Raw genomic sequence first — 10,892 nt, forward strand, 5'->3', positions numbered from 1 at the left:
TGACCCCCCCCAACAACACAACAACACAACAGGATGAATGCACTAACATCACCGAAGAGCAAACTTTCTGTGCCCTGCCCTTTGTTAAACGTTGACTGCAACTCAGATGCGTATCCAGATGCGCGCTTTTTGGATGGATCCAGAGGGGGATGTGTCTGCAGCCGTGTGGAGACCCCTACACTACCACGTTGACACATCTCAGAGGCTGCACTGCGCAAGAGCAATACGTGGTGCCCAAAACTATCTCATTCAATCCCAAAGTGCGTCAAAGTAGCCAGAAAGAAGCAGGGTGGGACGGGAAATATAGACCGCAATTTCAAAATAAAAGCACCTCGGCTACCTAAACGTTCTTTGTACTTCTTTGAGTCACACATAGGCATAGGATGATACATCTTCAGCCTTATTTATTTGAGTTTACGGGATAAAACATTGCATTTAGGTTACCAGGTGAGGCTTTAGCTTTAAAGTTTAACCGGATGTTGTGCATTTTTTGTCTGTCTTGACACGTGATCGTTCCTGCGCTGGGACCGGGGGCAGGACTTCTAATCCAAGTAAAAGTGGAAGAAGCCAAAGTAACAGGGAACAGGGAGGCAGCGCGTAGTCATACAGGCCGTACCCACACTTATCTCCATCGTCTGAGAGTTCGTCGGCAGTGAAAATGATCCAGTGCGTGCAGGGGATGTTGTTTCTGTCCGTTCTGGTGGCGTTCGTCGCCTGTAACGCTCCTCCGGTTCCGTTAGACGACATCGTAATTGAGAAAACTTTCGTGCCAGAGCAGTGTGCGCGCGCTGTCAAAGTAGGGGATTATGTCAGGTATCACTACATTGGCACCTTTCCGGACGGCAAGAAGTTCGACTCCAGGTGAGTATCACTCTGAGAATGAGCTTATTCCCACGTTATACTCACCGTGCAGAGCTGACCGGGTGCACGGTGCGACCAGCGTGCGCGATGCGTAAAAGTGCGCGTGTATTGGTTCGTCCCTGTTAGCCACGCAGGCAGGCAGGCTGAGTGAGCTCTGGATTCATAAATGCTTAATGTAAGAGCTCCAAAACCTTCTCATGCCGACGACCATCACAGGGAGTACACAGAGGGCCTCGATCTGACCAGGTCGAGTGTTTCGCCATTAGATGAAACTCTATTGGTTAATATTAGTTTACTTGTTAACGTTGGATCCATTGAAACCTGCGGACCAAGTCGTGATGCTGAATGTTGAAACCTCTTCCAGACCAGGACCTCTGAAAGACCCTAGACTCCACAGATCCCCAAGGCCCCCAAAGGCCCCCAAAAGAGACTCACTTTGAGTCACTTGGTGTTGGTAATTTTATTAACTGCAGATTTGTTAAAGAATTTGAACCAGTAAAGTGTGACATCAGTAAGACAGACCCTGCAGTATTACTTATTTTGTGGCCCTATTTTACATAGAGGGGCCCTTTGTTCCATATATTTCTAAATGAAGTCAAACACATTGTAATCTGGCCGTGTGTACCTGTATGATATGAAGATGATGAGCATACCCACATCCTGAACAACTTCGGTCCAGCCACAAAATGACAGTGTAAAAATAAAAGGATAATTTGCACGAGACTCTCTAATAAGTGTCTTCACTCACTCTCGAGTCCCTTTTGATGCGTCTGAACTCTCCCCAGGGTGACCTCATGTGAAAGTTTAACCACCTTCTGTCTGCTTCAGTTACGACCGTGGCAGCACCTACAACGTGTTTGTTGGCAAGAAGCAGCTGATCGAAGGGATGGACAAAGCTCTGGTGGGGATGTGTGTCAACGAGAGAAGCCTGGTGAAGATCCCCCCTCACCTGGCCTACGGAAAGCGGGGATACGGTGTGTATTTAAGTGTGTTTTAAACTTCCTGTCACATCGGTGTGTCCCTCTGTGCCATCGTGATTGATTGTTCTGGATCAGCCAGTGTTTAGTCCTCTGGGGAGTCATTATAAATACACAGATGAGTGAGCACACAGCTGGCACTACTCACCATAACAATGAGAGAATGTGGTCGGACACTGGCAGGAGCATAGGGCACAAAAATGACAGTCTTTTCTGCAGAGAGCACCGTATCGTGTTGTACTAGAGTCAGCCGGAGCAGAGAGGAAGTGGGCTGCTCCCAAGCGTCCATGTTGAATGATGTCAGAGGGACATGGTCAGAGGAAGCTGCTCTGGATCAAGATTTTCAGCTGTTAGTAACAGCGCTGTAAACAAACCCGGCACTCCGTCAGTGTTTGTGCTGGAAAATCTTACTATATCTGCGCATGATTGTAGTGAGGAGAAGAAAAATGTCACGGCTCTGTTTACATGTAGAGACCGGTGCATCCGTGGATGTGTTTGTGTGAAATAGTTAGATAATGGGAGAGAGAGGGGGCATGTGTGGACAAGTAAAAGCTGAGGTTGTCATCCTCCACCAGCAGTCTGCATTAGAGGGAACACCAGAGAGAAAGAAGAAAACAGAGGGGAGACTTTAGAGGAGGTTAGACAAAGATTTCAACTGGGAAGAGACCTGCCAGCTCACCAGGAGTAAAAATTTAATGGCTGCCATCCACACAGTCCACCTCCCCCCGCAGCCTTTAGTGGCTCAGCAAGTGTTCAGGAGCCTTGTGTGCTCTGTCTGTCAGCTTAAAACTAGCACTGAGGACACTGGTGACACAAAGAGGAGCTCACTTTGTGCAATTCCACACTTATTACCAACTAACAACTGATTTTACAATCGATTAATCTGCAGATTATTGTTTCGATCAATCATTTGGTCCACAGAACATCAGAAAATGGTAAAAATGGCCTCACAGTTTTCTAGAACCAAGCTAATGTCATCAAACATCTTCTTTTGTCTGACCAACAGTTCAAAATGCGAAGATATGCAGATTAATGTAATGTTAAGACAAGGAAAAGCATCAGTTTGTCACATCTGATAATAACAGATAATCAATTTTCCAAAGAGTTACAGATTAATCTTCTGTTGACCAACTAATCGATTATAATATTATGTACATTTGTTTGGTTATTCAAGGCAAATCTCTCCTAAAGTATCTAAAAATGCTATTTTCGTCAAAGGCAAAATCTCATTTCAAAGTTTAACAAATAAATTCACTGAAAGCTTGAGTTTGATTGTTGGCTTGTGAAGTGTTTTCCAGCTGGATCAGGTTCTGCTGGGAGGAATTTAGATTTTATGAAAGGTATTTAAAAAGGGAAGAGCAGAGACGTTTGGTGCCAGAGTTAAGCTACTAGCTCCTTTCCATCGGCAGTCCCCGGGCAGGTTAACAGCAGCGTATTTCTAAAAAAGACAGTCTGAGCTGTATATGTATGTATGTAAAATAAAACTGAAAAATGGCCTGAACCTCTATTCAAATTACAGTCCAAAACTTAAAGAAATGTTCACTTTACTAACATATGTGACAAAGAAAAGCATAAGATGTCATGTTTGAGAAGCTGGAACTTGAACATTTGGCCTTTCTGCTTCAAAAATGACCGAAAGACTGAACTTAACTATAATTAGCAATCAGCCATCAACTTTCATGCTATAATCAAGCAGGGCAGAGATACCCAGAGCCTGTTTGAAAGACTTTCTCTCTCCTCTTCAGGCAACATCATCCCTGCTGACTCCATCCTCCACTTCGACGTCCTGCTGCTTGACGTGTGGAACCCTGAGGACGGCGTCCAGATCAACACCTACCACACACCCTCAATCTGCACCAGAAAGGTGGAGGTTTCTGACTACGTCCGCTACCACTATAATGGCACCCTGCTGGATGGGACACTGTTTGATTCCAGGTTTGTTCTGTGTAATCCCATCATGCACACACAGACAGTGACACCCACACTCACCCACACTCAGATATGTAACCTCTCTCTCTCCTCCATCCTTTGCTGTAGCCACACCCGTATGCGTACCTATGACACTTATGTTGGGATTGGGTGGCTGATCGCCGGTATGGACCAGGGCCTTCTGGGAATGTGCGTTGGAGAGAGACGTATCATCACTATGCCACCGTCACTTGGATATGGAGAGAATGGAGACGGTGCGTATTAACAGTGTCTTTATTATTACTTTCCTTGAATCTGATGAGTGAGTTCAAGCCTCCACTCCTTTAACAATAACAAGAGATTGATAATTACAGTGCAAAGAAACAGGTGCTGTAGTTGCACGCATGGAGCACAAGGTGGCAGTACATCATACCGATTACTGTTAAACTCGAAGTCTCATCTGCTGCTTTTACCATCTTTTTACCTACAAATATAACTTTCATCATAGATTTAGCGTTCATTTTCCACTTATCACTTGCTTGCCTAATGTTAGGAATTGATCTCAGTGAGAAGAAGAATGATGAAGAATATTTCTGTAGTTCATCTCTTTCTGTCCTTTTTTTCTGTCTCCTGTCTCTCCAGGCAGCGACATCCCAGGACAGGCGTCCCTGGTGTTTGACGTCATACTTCTGGACCTCCACAACCCCAGAGATGGGATCACAGTGACCAATCAGCAGGTGCCCGAGTCCTGCACGAGGAAGTCCGTCTCTGGAGACTTTGTACGCTACCACTACAATGGCAGCCTCCTCGATGGAACATTCTTTGATTCCAGGTGTGTTTCAGTGTTGAATATAAAAACAGTAAATCTTTGGCTGATAAGTAACATACAGAAGATGTTGAGTGTCTGTTGTTCCTCAGTAGCGTCACAGCGGCAGCATTTCTCTGCGCACTGAAGTCACATAGAGCCATGACTCATGACTTATAAACCACTACTGGAAATTTCCTGTTTAATATCGAGTTCTCTGAGTGATTCTGAAACTTCTTTCTTCTGATGATGATTCTCACAACAGAAAATACATTCATGTGTGGTAATTCATGTGGCTGAAAGTCTAAATGAAAGACTTCAAAGGTTTTAAATATCAAAGTTTCATGACTATTGAGAATCATGTTTTCTTATATTTTGGTCATTGTATGTGCCAACTAAAAAAAGTACAGTACACTAAAGTAAATGAAGAGGTATACTCTATTTAGGAGTTCCTGGTAAAGCTTTAGAAGATGTAAATTTGACAGAAAATGATCATTTACAGCTCAGGAAGTGACTTTTCATCACACCAGCCGTCGATGCCGTGTGGGTTCGGCCTCGTAGTCTTTCGTGTTATTTTGACGAAACTCTTTTGCACAGTCTGTATGGATGTCAAGGACTCACGCAAGACTCAGGTTAATGCGTCACTGTGTTAAGCCACATGCATTTTCCGTCTCTTCATACATATACTTTTGACACGAACTTGACGTTCTTGATACTCTGAAATGCCACCATGTGGTATTTTTGTGTAAACAAAAACCACAAATACATCCTCGACAACAAACTACTGGCTGCAAGACAAACGCAATGCTTTTTGCTCTGAGCCTGCAACCTGCGACGGACTCATTTTGTGTCCTATAGTCTTCTCTTTTAGGTGACCAGCTGTCATTCAGTTGTACCCTTCAGTGTGTGCCTAAAACCTCTGCATGTGTGATTAAATGACCAGTCACGACAGGTACATACTCTGAGGAAATAAACAAGCTGTATGTTTAGCTCCCAGGTCTGAGTAAGAATGCTTCTGTCCCACAGCTACTCCCGTAATCACACCTATGACACCTATGTGGGTCGAGGCTACGTGATTGCCGGCATGGACGAGGGTTTGATCGGAGTCTGCGTCGGGGAGAAACGCACCATCACCATCCCCCCACATCTCGCCTATGGAGAGGAGGGAACAGGTGTGTGTGTCATGCTTAGATACCTTTATCTGTTCCCTCACCATTTTATGCTCTTTTGTTTGCATCTTTTAATGTTGGCTTCTTTCTGTACCCCCCCCTTACCATGTCTCTCAGGCTCTAAGATCCCTGGTTCAGCCGTGCTGGTGTTTGACGTTCACATCATCGACTTCCACAACCCGTCAGACAGCACTGAGGTCACCGTCACATACAAGCCAGAAGAGTGCGATAAGCAAACCAAGAAGGGTGACTTCATCAAATATCACTACAACGCCTCTCTGATGGACGGCTCGTCCATCGACTCCACGTGAGTATACCTCCGTGAGACATTCAAGGCCTCCTGGGAAAGCAAAACATCTGAGAAAACTGGGAAATCGTGAGAGAAGTACATTCAGAGAACGACCGCGTAGTCTCAGATTAAGTGTGGAAAGTCTTGTGTTGTAAACAGTGCAAGGTGGACGGGCTTGTTAGCATGATAACATTTGTTTATCAGCACCTGACACCTGTCACAGCCCTATTACAGCTCCTCCTGTCCACGGATTGTCTGTACCCAGTTTCAGGGCAATCTATCCAATTATTGCTGAGACATTTCAGCAAAAACCAGAATTGTTGACCTGCTGGTGACACTAGAGGAAAATCCATGTGGATTCATCTTCAGAGCACCACAAATGTCTGTGCAAAATGTCATGACAATACACACATTGTACACATTGTCTACACGTCCACTGATACCAGCAGCATCTGTATGACTCAGTCATGCTCTGTCTTAACGTATTTGTTAAACATCACTGTTTATATACTGCAGGAGTACAAATCTCTGCAGTGTCTGTTTTTTTTATCCCTGCACTGGATGAGCTAATGAGGTTCTATTGTAACAGCAGTAGCGTGTGTGTTACTGTCTATGAGTCTAATTTACATGTTTCATTTCCTCTGCATGTACCTGCTGTTCGTGCACATTACAGCCTTGTCTGGCTTGCAGAAAAAGCTGAGTTAACCTAATTACCATTACAGCAAAAGCTGTTTGTAAATTGCAGGAACTTACAGGCAGCAAATCATTCAGCACACTTCTAAAAACATTGCATAGATAAAAAAATTAAAATACACAAAATATCGTGCGTGTGAAAGATAAACTAATCCCTCAGGAGTGAAAGTCCTTGACACCATTTTCATTGTTCAGAACTGTTTTCAAACCAAGCTTTGTCTTCTCACCCAAGGACACAACTGATAAAAGGCAGACATGCGTCAAAGCAACAAAATCCTCACCTCAGAATGATAATGACTGGAAATGCGGTTCCTTTGCCACTGTTTCACTCTGACTCTGAATCGGTTTCAGGTATAATTATGGAAAGACATACAACATTGTCCTGGGAGCCAACCAGGTCGTCCCAGGGATGGAGGACGGCCTGATGGAGATGTGTGTGGGAGAGAGAAGACACGTTGTTATTCCTCCTCACCTGGGCTATGGGGAGAGAGGAGTCAGTAAGTCACACACGAACACACACACATTTACTGCAGTGATGATGGAGAATGAATGTGGGCGCTGGTTTCTGATGCATGTAGCTGTGCGTGTGGTCACGAGGAAACGGACAGGTGTGCTGTGGAGGACTCTTACTGCAGGGGTTTTCCTCAAGTGTTGGTTTTATGTGTGATGGAAAAGACTCAGAGTGTAGATATCTCCACCGAGGTTGCACCACGTGGCACGTGGCACGGTGGAACAGTGGCAACACTGTCGCCTCACAGCAAGAAGGTCCCGGGTTCGATTCTCGCTGCGGGCACCGGGATGTGTCCTCCACCATGCCTTCGGTGCCTGCTGCTCGAGGAAAAAAAAAAAAAAAAAGGGCCTTTCTGTGTGGAGTTTGCATGTTCTCCCCGTGTTCACCTGGGGTATCCTCCGTAAAACATACCCCCACTAAAAACATGCAAGAAGATCACCACCTGACCAATGGTGACAAAACGGAATTGGGTCCCCGGGCGCCGCTTGGATGGCAGCCCACCGCTCCTGGTCTGCCGTGGAGGAAGGACAACCAGGATGGGAGAAATGCGGAAGACAAATTTCACCTTCGTGTGCAGTGTCCAGCATGTGCATGTTGTGTGATAATAAAGGGGAATGTCTCCCCCTGATTCTTCTTCTTCTTAAAAAAAAAACCACCCTCTGAATTAGTCACTTTAAATAGAGGAAATATTAAGTCTTCATTAGAGTTTGCATTGCATAGTTAGTCATGAAGAAGTTGTTGGGCTAAACTTAATTCCCACTGAAGTTTACTGTTTCAGAGCATAATGTAACATTATAAGACCATGACATACAATAGTATTATCATTAAGTGTATTTTAAGATTATATCAGATCATGGTGAGGTTATAAGAACATTTCATTCATCAGTGATTATGATAATCACACACAAGTATGAGTTATAAGAGAATACATGATCAAAGGCGGCTGTTAAACAGTAGGCCATATGAGATTACCAGGATGAACATTTCAACTCAGAGAGTCAGCTGCAGAGGCACCTGCGTATGACTCATAGGAATGTCCCTGAAAGCCCCCTGACAGGTGTGCAGACAAGAGTGCTTTATGGGGTCAGTGTGCGTATGACTCTCAATGTGCTTACTACAGCTTCACATTCACAAAACTACAGTTGGTTATAGCTTTTTCTCAAGTCATCACATATCTGTTAAAATTATTGTGTGTGTGTGTGTGTGCGCGCAGCTGACGAGGTTCCAGGGAGTGCTGTGCTGGTGTTCGACATTGAGCTGGTAGACATGGAGGAAGGGCTTCCTGAAGGATACATGTTCATCTGGAACGACAATGTGTCACCTGACCTCTTCTCTGAGATGGACAAAGACAACAACCAGCAGGTGGAGCCCTCTGAGGTACGTGACAACCTGCTATTGTTGACGACTTAGTGCACATCCGAAACATCTTCCCTGCTTGCTGCAGTCATGAGTTTGTCACGTTCCACCCTTCTTTGTTTCCACAGTTTACTGACTACATCATGAAGCAGGTGAACGAGGGCAAAGGCCGCCTGGCTCCTGGCTTCGATCCTTATCGCATCATTGACAACATGTTCTCCAACCAGGACCGCGATGGAGACGGGAAGATCACAGAGGCAGAGTTCAAACTTAAAGCGGATGAGTCCGCCGCCCATGACGAGCTATGACGGGACGGAGTGTAAAACTCAGATCAGGTTGCAGGCTGAGGGGTCAGACAGCGGGGGGGGGGGGGGGCTATAATGCATATGTGGGTGGTAGATAAAGATGGAGGTGAATGCGTGGGGTGAGCAAGTGTGGAGAGAGAAATGTGCTGAGAGATTTTTTATGTCTATTCTGAAGACTTGTATGATGGGCAAAGGGCGTCTTGTCCTCAAAGAGCCAAATGAGTCGGAGTAGGCAGAGAGACATTTAGGAATGAGATTCAGAGAGTTAAATGCTGCGAAGAAAACAAGTAATTTGAGGACTTTAATGACAGTGAATGACTTTTTTTTTTACCTCCTCTCCCCTCAAGGTCTCGTCTTGTTTTATGTGACTTATGTTATTTTGAAGGGTACAAAGCACTCCTGTGTGAGAGAATGAATCAAGGCCTCACGCCACCATCTCTACATTCAACACTCCCTCTTGCCTTTTGTTGTTGTTGTCATTGTGTTTTCTTTTCATTTGGTATCAGCTGAAATATGTGACAGTCCAGGAGCAACGAGTCGGGCCTCACTCACTGTAACATACTGTGATGGAGGGAAAGTTCTGAGAGCGACCACTCATTTAGTATGCGAGAGCTTTCACTTAGAATAACATTTTACGTGCATAGTTTACACCTTCCACTGTTTGATGTTCAAATGTCAGGACGCCTTCTGTGTTTTCTGCTGTTCAGATCCTCCAAAATGGTGCTGAAAAACCAAAAATGTCGTCCGGGCTTTTCAGTTTTTCAGTCACTTTTTGGTGAACTATGTTCCATCGCTTGTTTGTGTCTTCATCCAAATGTCAACACCTGAGTGTGTGTATGTGTGTGTGTGAGTGAGTGTGTGTGTGTGTGTGTGTGTGTGTGAGTGAGTGAGAGAGAGATGCAGAGAGAAAAGAGTGAGCGAATGTTGTTTTTATTTTACTTTTCATTCAGGAGAATACTGAGGCTTGTTGATAAAAATGTCAAATTTTGATTTGATTAAATGACCTGACCTAAAGATATGCCCAGATTGTGTCAGTCCTTTTGTCCCTGTTTGCTTTAGACGCCTTTTTCACTTTACCTTTATTGCATTTAATTAAGTACTCCACTGTTTTAGCATTGCACTCCTACTTCACCTTTTTTATTTACCATATTCAGATTTCCACTGATGTTTATTTCAAGTCCTCATCGAAACAAGCAACGGTGTGATGATGGTGTAGAAAGAACTTTGCGGACACAAGCTTAGGTTAAAGAGAACTTTTATTGGCAAGCTTAGTATCAAATCAGACGCCGGTAGTCTGATGGAGAGCCTGGGTCGAATCGGTCGGATCTCCCTCCTTCTCTCCTTGATCCCTAGATATATAGAGGACATCTACTACACACTTCGACCAATCACAGATGTTATTGCACATATATGTTGTTGTCTTCAGAACACTCAGCTGTCTTTAATTACACAAGTTGGTGGATTGACAGGTCTATCTAAGGCCCTCGTCTAAAGGGTTCCTACAAATACATCACCACATATTGTTTTACTCAAGCTGGTCCTGCTCTTATATGACCTTTACCCTCCAATGCTCAGAGTAGACTGAGTTCAAAACATGTTTTTCAAATGATCACACTGTATATTTCAATTCGAACATCTTAATGTATTAAATCAGACACCGCACCACCATTATATTTTGCTTGGGGGCTATTGTTGACTCAAGTACCTGCGCTTGGCCACCAGGATATTCGATGATGTTTGATATTACCAGAAAAATCCACCACAAGCCCTTTACTGCTTTAATACGTGTATGTATTAAAAAAACACATGTGAACGCTGTAGTAGGAGCAGGACAGACAGAGGTTAGAAAATCTGTGGCCGTTGCTGTGGAAATGAGCTGAGAGGAGGGAGGAGCCCGCCGCTCCATCGCAGCCGTGATAAAGCCACACAGCTGCAGCGCATCGGGAGCTGAGCACCGTGCATGCATGCAGCCTTTTTCTCTGCAGCTGTATCAGATGAACCGCTGTTTGTGCGCTTTT

The 10,892-nt window shown here is 44.5% G+C and overlaps 1 protein-coding gene across 1 annotated transcript; it reads left to right on the plus strand.

Moving 5' to 3' along the window:
* Positions 1-508: 508 nt before the first annotated feature.
* On the plus strand, positions 509-9,885 carry fkbp9 (FKBP prolyl isomerase 9). Its single transcript, XM_076753755.1, has 10 exons — positions 509-861; positions 1,690-1,835; positions 3,584-3,773; positions 3,876-4,021; positions 4,389-4,578; positions 5,578-5,723; positions 5,838-6,027; positions 7,054-7,199; positions 8,427-8,590; positions 8,698-9,885. Exons 1-10 carry the CDS (start codon positions 659-661, stop codon positions 8,875-8,877), a joined length of 1,701 nt encoding a protein of 566 aa, XP_076609870.1. The 5' UTR covers positions 509-658; the 3' UTR covers positions 8,878-9,885.
* Positions 9,886-10,892: the final 1,007 nt, after the last annotated feature.

This window comes from Chaetodon auriga, chromosome 17 (assembly GCF_051107435.1).
Source record: "Chaetodon auriga isolate fChaAug3 chromosome 17, fChaAug3.hap1, whole genome shotgun sequence".
Taxonomy (NCBI): Eukaryota; Metazoa; Chordata; class Actinopteri; order Chaetodontiformes; family Chaetodontidae; genus Chaetodon; species Chaetodon auriga.